General features: G+C 47.6%; 1 protein-coding gene across 2 annotated transcripts in view; it reads right to left on the reverse strand.

The window, feature by feature from the left end:
- The window catches only part of LOC146861821 (uncharacterized), a 1143841-nt gene that overhangs the window by 243176 nt on the left and 884180 nt on the right, over positions 1-16485 (reverse strand). For both annotated transcript variants that reach the window (XM_085643198.1, XM_085643199.1), the window contains exon 14: positions 14523-14555. In XM_085643198.1, the coding sequence (XP_085499324.1) occupies positions 14523-14555 (33 nt within the window). The remainder of the gene's footprint in view (positions 1-14522; positions 14556-16485) is intronic.

The following is a 16485-nucleotide window of genomic DNA, read 5'->3' on the forward strand; positions in this document are numbered from 1 at the left end:
TGCAGGGATCTCGGCACCCACGTGGTCCACGGTGCTCAGGCTTGCTGGGCACGCTCACAGGACTCTGGGATGCACTGGAGACCCACCTCAAGGTTGATGGAAGGCGTCGAAGTTCGTGAGAGCAGCGAAGTTCCAACCGGGTATCTTGCAGTCTTTTAGGTGCCTGCCAAGCAGAGGGATAACTCCTTTATCCCAAGGGAGATTTCTTCAGTCAGCTGGGCAGCAGCTCGTTGAAGGTCAGTTCTGTGAAGTTCTGGACAAATCTGAGGCTCTGGGGCAAAGTTATTTACATATATAACGTGGGACCATCCCAAGATTAGGGGATGGTCCCAAATAGAGCCTACCAATCAGAGTAGAGGCGGGAAAGGGTGGCTACACCCACTCCCCTTTGTGTGTTTCCCGTCTGGGCGACGGGCAGGATGCCCCTGAACTGGTTCCAGGCGGTGTATGCAGAATTGGGTCTCTGCAGCTGCCTACGTGCAACTCTGAATGGACATTTGGTGCACCCACCCTGTTCCAATCCACATATCCTGTCTGGGGAGGTGCTGGCACCTCCCTGCCACAGGAGCCCTATTGTCCAGATGGCGAGGCTGGGGTTTTCCCCAGCAACAGCCAGCCAGAGTCGTGTAGGTGGCGGACAGTAGCCATTTTGTGGTACATGTGCACTTTTAAATTGGTGTCTAAATTCTACCGCTTTTCCCATATCACCCTCCTAGCAAGGGGGAATCGTACCCTCATGCCCATGGCTGGACTGGGGGTATGATTGACACCAAACACGATATGGTTCTGTGTAGCCATTCTCAAGTTACAGCGATGACGCGATAACTTATAATGCGGTTAAGAGTATATGGTATGGCTACACTACAAACAACCCAGTAACGGTTTTACGAAGGTTGCAGAGAGGCCCTACTCATGTAGGGGTCCCCCCTCACACATACCTCAGCACCCAGCCCTGTAGGATTACCAGGGCCTGCCATAGGGGTGACCTATGAGAGTATATGTGTTGTAATAGTATGGGATATAGTGTACCTACATCCCTGTAAGGGGTGCTAGCACCACCTTACCCAGACTACAGTAGTGGTCTGGTGGTGTCAGTTTGGGTGGCTGTCCCAGGGTGGCACAATAAGTGCTGCAGCCCTGGTAGGCCTACTGGGGGACCCATGCCCTGGGTACCTAGGGTACCATCTACAAGGGACTGGTAGGGCATGCCCAGCATCCAATTAGGTTTGTACCTAGAGTACTCACATCAGTTTTAGGGAGAAAGCAGATAGGCTGCGGTCCTGGATAGCAGGATCCCAGCCAGACTAGTCAAAAACCACTCAAATACCAGGCAAAAAGTTGGGGGCAACCATTAGTCAGATTCCACTCTCCTACAGTTTTATTAAGGATCTTGCATTTATTAGTACTGCCCTGAACACCGCGACCCTCGATTTATTATTTGCGGTGTCGATCTGTGGCTCAAGTTTCCCTATTCTAGTGAAATGAAAGGGCATTTTACAGTAATCACATTGTTTGACTTCGTCCATAGGATTTAGACATTTGCAGTGGTGGTTACCTGCTAGATTACCCAGCTTTTGTAGCTCTTTGTATGTATATACGATTCTACCATGGTAACAGTCTCGCCCGAACTGCCAATCCAGGTCCTCCCTGGGACTGGTTTCGGGGCATCAACCCCAATGAGCCAGGTTAGTTTAAATCCAGTGGCACAGTGAGCCCGGTACCCACTTCTGGGCATACCCGGCGCACTTAGGGCGAGAAAACAAAAAACACACAGATGATGGATGGAATGCTGAGTAAATCAAACATTCACCACTAGTCAAGCGATCTGGGTTAAATCCCTTGTTCTTTTGCTCACCATGCTACCCCAGTTTGGACCGAGCCATATGCAAATCAGTCTTGACACTGTGCCTCATGGGAACAGTCCAGCCTGAACTGCCAAGAAAGGTCCTCCCTGGACCGGAAACAAGCATCCTGGGATCGGTTTCGGGGCATTACCCCTCATCAGCCAGGCTAGCTTGAATCCAGTGGCACAGTGAACCCGGCACAATGTATATTGACATCAGTTGTTCATCTGCCACTTGTGTGGGAAATTGCAAGTCTTTACTTTAATAAATGAAAGAATGAACTTCTGAGAGGGCAGGTTCACACACAGTTCAGATGGTAGCATTGCTCTTGCAGCACGCCACTTTTTGCAATAGTGATGCAACTCCTAAATTTGGCTTATCAAGCCACGCTAGGCCACCTTGCATGGTCTTGTGAGGCTTGATAAATCTGGAGTAACGCAGGGCAGTGCAAATCGCTTTGTTGCGTTTCTCTGCCCCTGGGAGGTACTCCATGGGTGGAGAGCATAGGTGCTTCCTCTCGTCCACGAATGGATTATGGTGTATTTCCAGATTTACCATTAATGGTAAACCTGGGAATGCATCAAAATGCCACGTCTCCCCTGTCGTGTAGTTCCTAGGACACCCTTAGGACCTGGGCGTTTTTGGATGACCTAAGCTGAGGGCTTGGTGGCAGGCGGACTCTGGACACCCACACAGGATGAGTCAGCCATTAAACCAGCTAGCTCTTTGGTGCCACTACCACCCCCTGTATTTTACAGCGGTGCAGGAAGTTTCTCGCAACCACTGAAAATAACAACCCCATATTCCTCAGTTATCGTGTTAAACAATTCCGTATCTCTCACTCAGTAACTCATTCTTACTTTTTTCAGAATAAACATAGAATGACGATTGGAACAGTTACAAAAAGAATTCATTAGTCAAGCGTCAGTCTAGTGTGAAACATATTAGCTGCGACAATCAACAGACAGGAGCAGACAAATGTTATCACTAGTACCAATATTGTAAACAGCAGATACATTTCTACTATACGCATTGGCGTACTCCTACAATGCGTATCCTACCATAATGTACCCAGCCTAGATATGTAGGTGAGGCCTGTGTATGGAAGTGTTAGGATATATCCTAATGGAACCAAGAATCCCCCGGGGAAGTGCTAACCCCTCACCTGGTGGTATAGAATAAAGGACCCCGTCTCTGGGGTGCTAGAGGGCGCACAGCAAGAAGGCCGCACTGTAGTGCAGCACCGCCGGCCGCCTTCATTATCCTATTAATATCCTGATCCCTGGATGCCATCCGAGTCACAGGTCAAGTGGAAACATCTCTCGCATATTTGTGCGACAATCTGGAACTAGCTGGCTGCACTGAGGGTTCCTGTGTGTCACTGATTGCCTCCTGGACTGGCCTCTATGTGCGGACCCCGAGACCGCATGGCGGCGATGTGAATGGCGGCCCCTGGGACTGAGGCTTGAGGTGCATGCTGTACATCGCGCTGATCCTGAGCAAGTGGAGCTGCGAGGGCGATCTGCGATCGGCAGCGATCTCATCGCTTGTGTGGAGGGGACCGGTGAGACGCGTGCGGCGCCGAGCTATGATCGCTGCCTGTGCCTGTGGCCCGCGTGTATGCAGAAAGTTCAAACCTGGCCTGCTGAGATCAGAGGACGGCATGCCAGTCGAGGCCTGCATCCTAGTGTGTAGCGACATCTGGTGACATGCAGAACACTGTTGCAGAGGATCATAGGCCACTTTACTGTTGTACTGGCTGCCGGAGTGAGCGTGTGGCGGAGCTGAGGCATCTCCCCTGCCGGCTGTCAGACCCCCGCGCTGCGGCTCCTGAGCGCCTGATGGGACACTCGATGACTGCATGCCTCTTGCGCTGATCAGGTTGTGTCATCTCTGAGAGGGGCATCGATCATCAGCTGCCTGAGCCCTAGCTCGTTAATAGTGAGTACCTTGGGGCTATGTGCACTGTTTGCGCTGAGGACGTATTTGGTTCTGGACTGTAATTTACCAAGCCCGGTGTGCGCGATCCCCCTTCCTATTGTGCAGAGGTCACTCACCCGCGAGACGGCTGGATACTTGCTGCCTTCTGCACTGAGGGCTAATACCGCATGGTGAACCCATTCCGGGAATCACGGGCCTGAGCGGGGCTTGACGGAATACACTGCATAGCACATGTCTGTTGTTTGCCTGAACCAAGCGCGACGGCGCGAAGACTGCACTACTGTTGCTGTATGGGTTATCCCCGCTACTGAATTCCCAGACGAGTTGCTGGCTTAAAGGGGGGACACCAACCTGTTTGAAGTGGTCGTGAGCACTACTGTAGCTCGCTGAAACTTTCCCTGGTCAATTGCCACTCGGGAACAGACAACGCACATCGAATTGCGCTGCAGGTGTCTGGTGGTGTGGGGCTCTGCCACACTACATTTATACTGGATCATTGCGGTTAAGGCACCATGGCCAGATAAAGGGCAACCACGACTCACCTTTGACCTGCGGAAAACTAGCAAACAGGGGCAGACTACGGCGTCTGACTCGGAGTTCGACACCGCCGGCGCACCGCCAACAGCATTGGAAAAAAAATTAACAGCCATTCAAATCAGCCTGCAGTCTATAGACAATAAAATTGAGGCCCTTAATGGCCGCATGGACACCATATCTGCTACACTAGATGGACATGCTGTTCGTATTGGCGAGGCTGAGCAGCGCATCTCCACCACTGAGGATGGCCTGCAGCGGGTCACTTACAAGATCTCTGACATGGAAGGGGTTCTGGCTGTCATCTAAGCCAAGAACGACGATCTCGAAGCGCACTCACGGCGCAATAATGTGCGCATACTAGGACTGCCCGAATCCACAAATGTGGGTAAGTTGGAAACCTACGTGGAAACTATGTTCCGTGAGATTTTTGGAGCAGACAGTCTATCTGAACTGCTCATTGTGGAGAGAGCTCATCGGTCATTTGCGTCTTGTCCACCTGCAGGTACCCCGCCCAGGCCAATTATTGCCCGCTTACTAAATTATAGAGACCATGACACGATCTTACACATTTCCCCCCAAAAAGGTAGCATCTCCTATCAGGGTAATACACTGCCCTTTTATCTGGATTTTGCGGCCACTGTTCAGGCGGCGCGGAAGAAATTCCAAACTGGGAAAAAGCTCCTAATGAACGAAAGCATCCCATACGCCATGCTTTACCCAGCTCGCCTTCGGATAGGCACATACAATAAGGCCAAGATTTTTAATAGCCCCAAGCGGGCCATGGAGTTTGCCAAGTCACTCTGTCGCCAGAAACATGTCCCTCCATATACATGATATAATGAGGACTGAAACTGGTAACTGTTATATTTCATTGTGGGTCTGTAAGGGCGACCACTGTGCTGTGGCTATTTTCTTTTAAATAGTGTAGACCTTGTACTCTTCAGCAACTAACAAGTTGGGTCAGCATTTCACATCAAAATGTTTATCCATAATTGTTTCTCATTTGGCAATTTGGTATGCTTTACTCCTATATAGATATTGATAACAATACTATGCGTGGGCTACAGTGCTAGCGACTTGACCACTGTTACCACTGAAAATTGTGTCTGATACTTCTGGATATTTCAGGGTGCACACAGATAAAAAAAAGGTGGCCACCTTGCTGGTTCATCTGGGAGTTGTTGTGCCACAGTGACCCCCAATGGGTATACACCACGATTAGTTTCCCAATAGTTCTCTATGTTGGGGTTTGTTGTGTTCCGGGGACATGGCTTTGGCGAATTGGGGTTGCTGAAGTGGGTGGGGGTAGGGGGGTTCACTGTTTTCAATGGGGAATTGTTCCAAGTGATTGTACCGATTTGCTGGCCACGACACGTACCTACTGCTACAGTCATGCACACTCTGATTCACTCTTCGCTTCAGCTTCATATTGTTTTCTCAACTCATGGGCGATAGATACACCTGTCTCACATGGAATGTACAAGGGCTTAATTCCCCAAGGAAAATCCATCAGGTATTTGCATACTTAGACACACGGTGCAGATAGCTCTCCTCCAGGTGACACATCTTACCTAGTCATCGGAGACTGGAATTGCAATTAAGTGGGCTGGCTATAAGCTAGCATCATCGTATTCCACGTTTGCAAGGGGAGTCCTTGTTCTGTTTAAAAGGGGACTGCTATTTACACCAATCAAAACATACGTTGATGATAAGGGGCGTTGTGCCATGGTCCATGGCAAGTTGGGACTGTCACTGGTCACCGTTATTAACATTTATGGTCCTGTTATGGATGAAAAAGGTTCTCATGCGTTGGCTGAACACAGGCAACGTCCCTCTGGGCACACCTCATCAAGCAAAAGCTTAAAGCGTGTTTAATCTGATTGTGGCATTGAGTGAAGATGCAGTGAATACTTGAAGTCAAAACATTTATTGATATCTGAACTTTTCAAAGTGCTTCATGTGCTTTAAATGCAATAATGATGATATTGTATATACTCCATATCATCTGGTTGCCATAGTCCCAATGCATTTCGGGCCCATTTGGCCCTTCATCAGGGGAGTCTAAACAAAAAGATACACAACAATAAATGACTGTTTTCAATGAGAGGTTACGCCATAAAACAAAAGTCAATAGTGGACCCTGCCAGCGAGTTTTTAAATGGTGCCAAAATACCATGGTGGCCACATTGTCATGTGCTACAATACATGAATAAACATGATGAGGAACGGGGAAAAAAACGTCCCACGTGGAGCAGAGGTGTGTTGCTAGAAGAGCATTAGTTAAAAAACAACCAAGATGTGTTGCCAACAGTAACAAAAGAGGTGAACCCAACCGAAATCCGTGTTCAGTGCTCGATAAAAATGCCGGGGTGAGGGGGAAGAGCGAAAAAAGGTGTAAACAACTACTATGCATCTCGTAAAAATTACAAACGGAAAAGTGAAACGAGTACCATTGAAAGCTCCGTGAAAAGTGAACCGGCGTGCATGCAACTGAACGCGCAAGTGTTCCGATTAAAACAAGCGTTTACCTTGTACTGGTAATTAAGCGGTTCGGGCTGTAATAGTACAGCGGTGCCGGTTTTCGGTCACAGGATGTGGGTAGAGCCGCTCGAAAAACGGCGCACATTTAAAGTGAAAAGGTGCCGGTGTGAACCGGAAGTGACGTGTGATGGTTAGTCCGCATAGCAGTTTAGAACTTGCGGGAATAGTCGGCGCCATGTTACAAGTATCGGTGAAGGAACAATGGGGAAAACTGAAACGAAGAAGAGAGGGAGGCAAGAAAGTGTGTACAAGGAACAGGCAGTGTGTAAAACAAGTGAAAACGAACAGTGTGCAAATAAACAAAAATTTGAAAGCCAATATTGATGAATAAAATGAAGGTTGAAAGAAAAGCTGCAAACATGCACATGCAAGTGTACACAGTTTATAAATAGCAAGCGAATTCCAAGCGGTCGTTGAGACCCTTCGGTTTCAAAGAGTCCAGTTTATAAATCCAGTAATTTTCGCGTTGCAGTAGAAAGGTGTCATTGTCTCTGCCCTCCATCTTTGATACAGTTTCCAAAACCAGGAATTTCAGTTTCGAAATGTTGTGTTGTTTCTCTAGGAAATGAGCGGCCACTGTTGATTTCAGATTGCTGGTACGTATATTGCTTTTGTGCTCCAAAATGCGTGTCTTGATCTTCCTTATTGTTTTACCGACATACACCAGGCCGCAAGGGCATTTTAATAGATAAATAACATTGTTGGTGTCACAAGTGGCATTGACATGTAATTTGATTGGAGTGCCTCTCATTGGGTGTGCGACTGAATTACCCTTGATGATGCTGTTGCAGTTACTGCAGTTTAGGCAGGGAACTGTCCCTCGAAACGGTGTATCGGGTGCATCAATCCTAGGACGAATTAGCTCTTGAATGTTTTTGCTCCTGGTGTATGCAAACATCGGTGGATTGCTGAAGATGCCATTGAAATCAGTTTCAAATGTCAACATTGGCCAATGTTTTCTGATTGATTGTTTGAATTTATGACTCATGGTAGAAAACCGGGAAACCATGACCATGGGATTTTGTTCTTTACGTGTGGTGGGTTGTAACAGCCTCTCACGTGGTGTGTTGGCCACTTTTGTTATGGCGTTGGAAATGACCTCCTGGGGATATCCACGGGTGGTGAAACGATGTGCCATAGCCTGGATTTGATCTTGCGATTCAGAATGATCTGACACAATTCTTTTCACTCGGAGTAACTGTGAGGATGGTAAATGGTTCTTCAGTGCCGGTTGATGGAAACTGGTGTAGTGTAACAAGTTGTTACGATCGGTGTTTTTTCTGAACAAGGTGGTGGTAAGTTACGATCGGTGTTTTTTCTGAACAAGGTGGTGGTAAGTTGGTTGTCACGTATTGTCAGCTGAACATCCAGATATGTTATAGATGCCTGATGGAAACTGAAAGTGAATTGAATGCGGTCATTGATCTGATTTAGATTTGTCAAGGCTGCCTTGAGAGAGTCTAGTGAGCCAAACCATAAGACGAAAATATCATCTATATAACGCAAAAATAGACGTGCATGTACCTTCCATGTGTCCAAACTCAAAATGAATTTATTTTCAAATGCATGCATGAACAAATTCGCGTAGGTAGGCGCGGCACAATTGCCCATCCATGTACCAGTGAGCTGTAGGTAGAAATTGTTGTTCCATCTGAAGTAGCTTTGATAAAGTGTGAAGGTGAGGAGTTCCATTATGGATGAACCACAAGTCTTTCTTCAAATGCTTAGTATTCTGCGCACCTGGCCGGATGCAGCCATTTTGTGGGGGGGGTGATTTCAATACGCATCTGGATCCTGCTAGATATAAATCCAATCCGCAAGGGGAGCGCACCATTAAAGTTGCAAAGTGTATACGAGATGCTATGTTGGAGATGGGATTAGTGGACGCATGGCACGTCAGTAAAGACGATGTTAGAGGGTGCACACACGCTACACCTGCACATAATAGCTGGTCCCGACTAAACTGCTGGCTCTTAAATAACTGGGTTATGGATATTGCTATGCTCCCACGCACTTTATCAGATCACAACCCTGTGAACTTGAGTCTAAGTATCCCCACCACTACACACCGCCCATTCACATGGTGCTTTAGAGCTGAAGCGCTACTAGATCCTATCTATGCTGACACAATAAGAAAATCGATAGTACAATACTTTGATATAAACGTGGGTATGGTGGAGAGTACAGCCACTCTGTGGAAGGCCTTTACGTTTACCGTGAGAGCTGTCTGCATCGGCACAACGACAGGTATTCGTAGGGACATAAGAGGCCAACTATCAAAAATCGCAAGTACACTGACAGAACTGAGAGGGAATACACAGTACGTCCAAATGCCACCACGCTGGTGCGCATCCAGGAACAGATTCTGGAATACAACACTATGGCTGAAACTGAACGGTGAAGGGGGCCGACCAGGTCGTCAATTGGCTAACCGACACAAATTTAGGTTGGGAACATCATCACATTACGAAAATAGTAGAAGCAAACGGGGAGGTGCACTTCACACCCCAAGGGATAGTTGATCAGTTCAGAACCTGCTACGCGGAGATGTACACTTCACGCGGGGGTATGGACGATGATGCACTTGATGATTATCTTTCTGATTTCGCTTGCGCCTGGCTGGCGGACGGTAACAGAGAGTATCGCAGTCAGCCGATTGACGCAGCTGATATCAAAGCAGCAATACATTCTCTGCCGAACAAAAAAGCCCCAGATCCTGAGGGGCTCACGGCTGAATTTTACGAGGAATATGCCGATATTTTAACTCCCTGTCTATTAGAAGTATGTGCAGAGGCTCACAAGTCGGGCACATTGCCTCCATCACTGCGCCAGGCCCTAAATATTACACTACTTAAAAAAGACAAACCTCCTTCTCAATGTGACTCATACCGCCCGTTATTGCGAATTAATTTAGATGCAAAAATCTTAGCCAAAATATTAGCTACCAAACTCCAACCATTAATGTCCTGTTTTGTTTTACCTGATCAATCCGGATTCTTACCGGAGTGTTCTACTTCCCACAATCTAAGAACTCTTTTTGCCATGTTTCACATATTAAATCCAGATCTCCCAGCTGCTGCCGTTATGTTGCATGCGGGTAAAGCATTTGATTCTATAGAGTGGCGATACATGTTCTACATTTTAAAGCGATTGGGGTTTCCTCATGTTTTTTTAAGATGGGTGCAATTGCTGTATGCGGACCCGTCGGCGCGAGTCTGGGTTGGGGGTCTCACATCAGAAGCATTTTCCATCAAACGGGGCACACGGCAAGGATGCCTGCTTTCACCGCTTTTATCTGCCCTTATGCTTGAGCCTCTAGCATGTGTGATCTGACAACGTCACAGAGCAGCAGCACTGAATTTTGACCATCGTCCCGTCGCCATATCCCTCTATGCTGACGACATGGTGCTATTCATTCGCGTACCCCAAATACACTTGTCCCCCCTCTTGTGGGAATATGTCCGTTTCGGCCTATTCTCTGGTCTCACGATAAATTGGGATAAATCGGTGATAGTCCCTCTGACGACGATCACTGCTCCTCCACAAATGGAACACGCACTGATATGGTCAACAGATGCGGTGAAATATCTGGGAGTGTGGGTGCACCGTGACCCGGAGGTTGTCATACGTGAAAACTATGGCAAGGCCTGTGCGGTTTTGGAACATCAAGTCGACAAATGGTCCTCTCTGCCACTATCCCTTGCAGACCGTATTGCTGTTGTCCGCAGTTTCTATATCTTTTCAATATCATCCAGATAAAACTGCTGCAACATCTTTTTCACACACTAAGAACCCACTTTATTAGACTAATATGGAACGGCAAGCAAGCTAGAGTGAGCTGGCATACACTCACACTAGACTATGCGCAAGGCAGATTCTGCATGCCAGATCTATACCTCTACTACCTCTGTGCCCAGGCAAAATACGCCTATTATTGGTATAACCCCCACGCCTTCACACCTCATGTCGTGGTAGAAGATGGTGGTGCCCATCCTATTCCACTGACTGGGATACTAACTCAAACACAAAGGGGCAGCCCCCGGACGGAAATAAACCCAGTAGACACTACCATTGCTGCTTGGCAAACTATCGGTAAATTGACAGCCAAACTACCAATATGTGCTCCGGTTCTGCCGATTGCACATCATGCATCTCTTTCAGCTGCACTAGAAAAGGGACCTATTCGCTCTCTGCAAGCGGTTGGTGTTGAACACATGCAGGATCTATTTCCAGACTGGCACTTTCTCACTTCTGAGGACCTTCAATACATCACCAATCAGACACCCCTGTTTCAGTTCACTGTTCATCAACAGAAACTTGCGTTAAAGACACATTACGAATCGTTTCCTCTGGAACCAACTCCTCTACACTCACTGCAACTGTTGTTAGTGGCACCCACGAAGCCCAAACTGGTCACCAAACTATACAGGGCAGTGCGCGCTGAAATGGTAAGAGTAGAAGACCGTAGTTAGACGCAGTGGAATAGTAAGTTAGACCCTCCGCTGACTTTGGCGGAATGGGAGCAGGTCTGCACACTGACTGGTAAACTAACCTCCAACGGCAGTCTCAGACTCATCCATTTGAAATATATACACCTGATTTACCACACGCCTCTCAAGTTGTACAAAATTGGGTTGCGGGATACAAGTAATTGCAAAAGGTGTGGCCAACCAAATGCGGATTTCTAGCATTTGGCATGGCACTGTAACCCTGTCGCAAAATACTGGGAAGTAATAAGTTACTTAAGGGTCATGTCCAATCAGACACTACAATGCGCACCTACGATCTGTTTACTCTGTTTTGTGCCGCAAGTAAAAGGTGTTTTGGGAAAATTTCTAAGAATTGCTCTGTTACTAGCAAAACGGCATTGAGCCTTAACCTGGGAGAGCTCTCTGGCCCCTTGTACTGCTCACTGGATAAAAGATATGATATACTGCAAAGAGACTCTTGAGTTGTACGCAGAAGAAGTTCCGTCTTCGTCTAGGCCCAAAGACATCTGGAAGTCATTACGGCAGTATCTGCTAGCAAAAAGTCAAAGTGAATCCATGACTGATGATTAACAAACTTAATCAGGTGCTGTGACCATTGCTTTGTGACGTGGAGTAGTATGTGGGACTTATTTCCTATGTGTATAGCTATGCAACGGGATCAATCACAGTTGGGGCGTTTTTTTCTGTTTTGTTGACAATTTACCGCCCTGAGTGGCGGCAGTACAACCTGCTTCTCTTGAAATTAATAAAAATAATTAAAATAAATAATAATACATCTTCATACTTTGTATTTACAAGTCTAATCTGGCAGAGTTGTAACTTTTACTGTTGTTGGTGAATGGTCTGGCATGAATATCATTCACAGGAGTGCTATGACCTCTCTCTTTCTAGGGCGGGATTGGATTGAGAAAATGACCAACAAACTCATGGGTTTCTAGGTGTTCACAAACTTTTCAGGTCATTGTCGCCCTAAGACGTCCATTCCCCTTCCAGGAAAGTCCCCTCCCCAGTCATGAAAAAAGATATGCTCTTGCGTAATATTTTATCATATTATTACATATGAGTACATCTATGTAGTAGCTAGAAATCGCCTTTTGTGATTCACCAAAAAAAAAATTGCTCGAGAACCCCGTCTCTGCGTCAAGGATGGCATCCCATAAGGGATGTTAGGTCTCTGTTTGTCGAAGGATCAGCCTGCAGAGTCTCGGTCCAGTCTGGAAGGAATTATATTCTGTTTTGTAAGGGGGAATGAGGGTCATTTATACCAAAGTGATCACTCCAGGCTTTCTTCTAGAATCGATATGTTTTGAAAACATTCACTAATCCTTTGCTAATCCTTTTCTAAACAAAATACTCATGCACAGCTGGCTGTTGGCCATGGATGGAAAAAAGTGGCGACCCTTATACAGAATAAATCTGCTGTGCCTGAGGACATGTTTTTGTATCTCAGATTCAGGGATTAAGATAGGGTACCGAGAGCCTGGTGTCGAAGGGAAAGAGGTAAGCTACTAGGTAAAAGGTCACCTGTTTAGAACCGTTATGATGTGTGGATGGAACAAAATGTATGTAATTGGTATGTACATGATGGAACTATCCTAAAGGACATGACACCCCAGGTGAGGCATAACAAGGAGAAATATATTTATTTTTCCCCGTTACTTCCTCATTCTATGGGCGCTACATTCTGCAGCACACATAGAAAGGTGAATATGTCTCAGGGGGTTATTTCCCTTCCTGCACAAAAACAATCAATCTCCATCAACAAGAGGATTTCCTTCAAACTCCTCACCCACGCACACAAGGCACTCCACAATACCGGACCAGCATACCTCAACAGCCGACTCAGCCTCTACACCCCCACCCGCCAGCTCCACTCCGCAGACCGCGCCCTCGCCACCGTCCCCCGCATCCGAAGAGTGACCGCCGCCGGCAGATCATTCTCCCACCTCGCCGCCAAGACGTGGAACACCCTCCCCATCCGCCTACGGCAGACCGAAGACCTCCTAACCTTCAGGAGACTCCTCAAGACCTGGCTCTTCGAACAGTAGCAGCATCCACCCCCTCCCTCCAGCGCCTTGAGACCCTCACGGGTATGTAGTGCGCTTTCCAAATGCTATGATTGATTGATTGATTGATTGATTGAATCTTACTTACAACACAGGCACTCTTGCATCACAGTGCAAGGGTGCCTGCATGGGTTTTAAGCAACACATTTTGCGTCAGTGTGGGTAAATGACAGGAATCCGCCGTTTATTGCGAGTAAGCACTATGCAGTGCTGCCCTTTCCCTATCACTCAGCGCAGTAAGGTGGCTTGCTGCGCTGCGCGATAATTTGTTAACTATGGCCCATAGTTTTTATCTAACAGGTGCAAACCCTACTGAGATCATACGCTTCTGCATGGGTGCGTGACTGTGGCACACCTCATACATTTCCTAAAAGAGTTGCAAATACCTATGTTTACACTGCAGTGACATGGGGGTATTTTCTCGGCCACACACCTGAGGACACTAAAACACTTGCCATATTGCACAAAGGATGCAAAAACTATTTAGTGAACTGTTCACTCACTATAATGTGTCACCTTTCAATACCCTTTGTTCACTACTTGATTTATTAAAATATAAATGACGGGCCCAAATATTTCTCAAGCAGCCACTGCAGCTTGCTTCACCCTCTAGCCCTAGCAAGGCTGCCAAACGTGAGTACAAACGCTAACTACTCATTATCATACTACTAAAAATGTTACAATTTGTAAACAAGCTTCCTATGTTCTCGACTCAAAAATAGTCTGACAGCGCCACCATGTGGTAAGCCCTCATAAATAAGTCCCTGTGTTAAGAATTGTGTGCAGAGCACTGGAAACACATGCACAAATTAAGCATTGGCATTGCTCCTTCTCGTTTCAGCCCCAACCCTAGGCGCAATTAGAGTACAACCCCAGTCTACGTGCACAAACTCAAACACTACCCATAGAGGTCACATGACAGAAACACTCTCTTCCAATCATAGCACTCCCACGGACTAGTTCGCTATCTGTCTGCAAAAACACTTTCGTACTTTTCATGTATTTGAAGCCCTGTAAAATTGCGACAGCAATTCAATGCAATACAGGTTTGCTACTCATTCATTGAATATTGGATTTTTGACAAGTAGAGCTTATTATCGTACCTGGTCCTCTGCACGAACGTGTTAGCCTTGAACCTGCAGAATTTGAAAGGAAAAAATTATGTATTATCAGTGAAGAAACTCAAATTTAACCAAAAGAAATGCAAAATTCAATATAACAAAACTATCATTTAATTATCTACTTAACAATAACTGTATAACGATCATGTTGTACTACATTAAAATGTTTGCACATCACACGATATCCTAATGTACTTAAAAAAGGCAATTGATTACTTTTAGTGAGACTATGACATCCTTTCTGGTGCTGAAACAAGTAGCACGAGTAGGCCTCAGCCTCGTGGCTACTTCTGGAACCAACCAGCATGAATTATGAGAGTACAAGAACATTGAAACGTCAAAGAAGAATGAGCAAGACGTTCTCAAAAACAACCCACGTTTCATCTTAGCTTTTTGATGGCTCTTATCTGAGCAGGGGGTCGCCCGTTTCTCGGCTCAACTCTGAGAGAAAGTTGAAGAGCTTCCGGGTAATATGAAGGGATGCCAGCCAGCGAGGAACAAGTGAAGAGGGACAGACACTGTGACAGAATCTTTGTTCCAGTGGGACTGGACTGCAGCTAAAGGAATATGCTTTTGGACATTATCTTCTCTCTTCAACCTTTGTAGTGCTGTACAACCTTGAGTGGATAGTTTACCGTGATCTCAAATACCCCAACCGTTGAAAGATCTAAACTGGCCACGTGAAAGCTATCAAGTTTATCTTGATTCTAAGTGGATGCCCTTTGAATCCTGCAACAGAAAGGATTAAGTCAGGGGCCGGAAACGTTTGAACTCTTTCACCGAGCCGGGTTCAGTCTCGAGGCATGAGGCTGAAGGCCTGCTGTTGCTGTGATCTGCAGGAGTTGGTTTACCGCTCTGCATGTTGAGAACAAGCTTTCTTTAGTTAGTTAATAATCAAGGGCATGGTTTTTGAAATGCTGCCCTGAGGAATGGTGCCTGGAAGAGTAGGCAGTAGGCACGAGTCTGGAGTTCGACTGCGATTGCGGGACCCAAGGACCTTACCATTGGCTCTACATCTTCCAAAAAAGTGCAAGTGCCTATGGGGTGAAATACAGACTTTGCGGCTGCCCGAGGCCACCGCAGGGGGCCACTCAGGAGGGCGGCCCTGTAGTTGCATCGGGCTCCCCCCCACGCCTTTCTCCCCCCCTTTCCCGGGGGGGTTGGCTTGGGGAGGAGTCCCCACCAGGGTCGCGGGTGTTCCGCGTCACGTCCGGTGCGCTGGGTAGGGTGTGGGGTACATAAGTCCCCCCACCATGTTTTATGCCTCTTGTGCAACGGATGCGCCGCGGACACCATGCCACTGGACACGCTGTCTGGTCGTCGGGAGCTGATCAACAATTGCACGGTCAGTGTATGCATTGCTGCCCCCAAGCCCGATCTCCCCATGCGGGGTTGCATACAGGGCGGGGCGGCCCAGCCTAGGCTGGAGGCTGCCAGGGACGGGGGGGAGCAGGGTGCAGCTCCAGGTGTGGGCGTGTGGGTCCGCAGGGCACACTGTTGGTCGCCCGCGCGGCGGGCCCCTCTCGCTGCTGGGGTGCCCCGGGCTGTGCCTCAATGGGGGTTTTGGGGGCATAGCCTCCGGCTGTTGGGGTCCCCGCCGCCGGCCCTGGCGCACGTGGGACATATTGCAACAAAAATGACCCCGCGTTTCTCGCCCCCGCCCTAAGCACAAGGGCCCTGTCCCTCGGGTTTGATCAATTCCCATTGGCCGAGTTCGACTCCTGTGGCCCGCGAGCGGGGCCTGGCAAGAGTCGCGGGTGCAGAGTAGGGGGCAGGTTCATACAAAACCAGGGAGGCCGTGCTCTACTGCCCATCAGCAACTCTGTCCGGTGGGGCCAGGTCTCCCCGGCACACGCAATCAAGGATTATCTCTTGATCCACGTACGGGTCAATGTTCCACTCTCCTAGGACATTTTTGAGCGAGAGTCACTGCGGCCTAATGGTT

Source organism: Triturus cristatus, chromosome 2_2 (assembly GCF_964204655.1).
Source record: "Triturus cristatus chromosome 2_2, aTriCri1.1, whole genome shotgun sequence".
NCBI classification, from domain to species: Eukaryota; Metazoa; Chordata; class Amphibia; order Caudata; family Salamandridae; genus Triturus; species Triturus cristatus.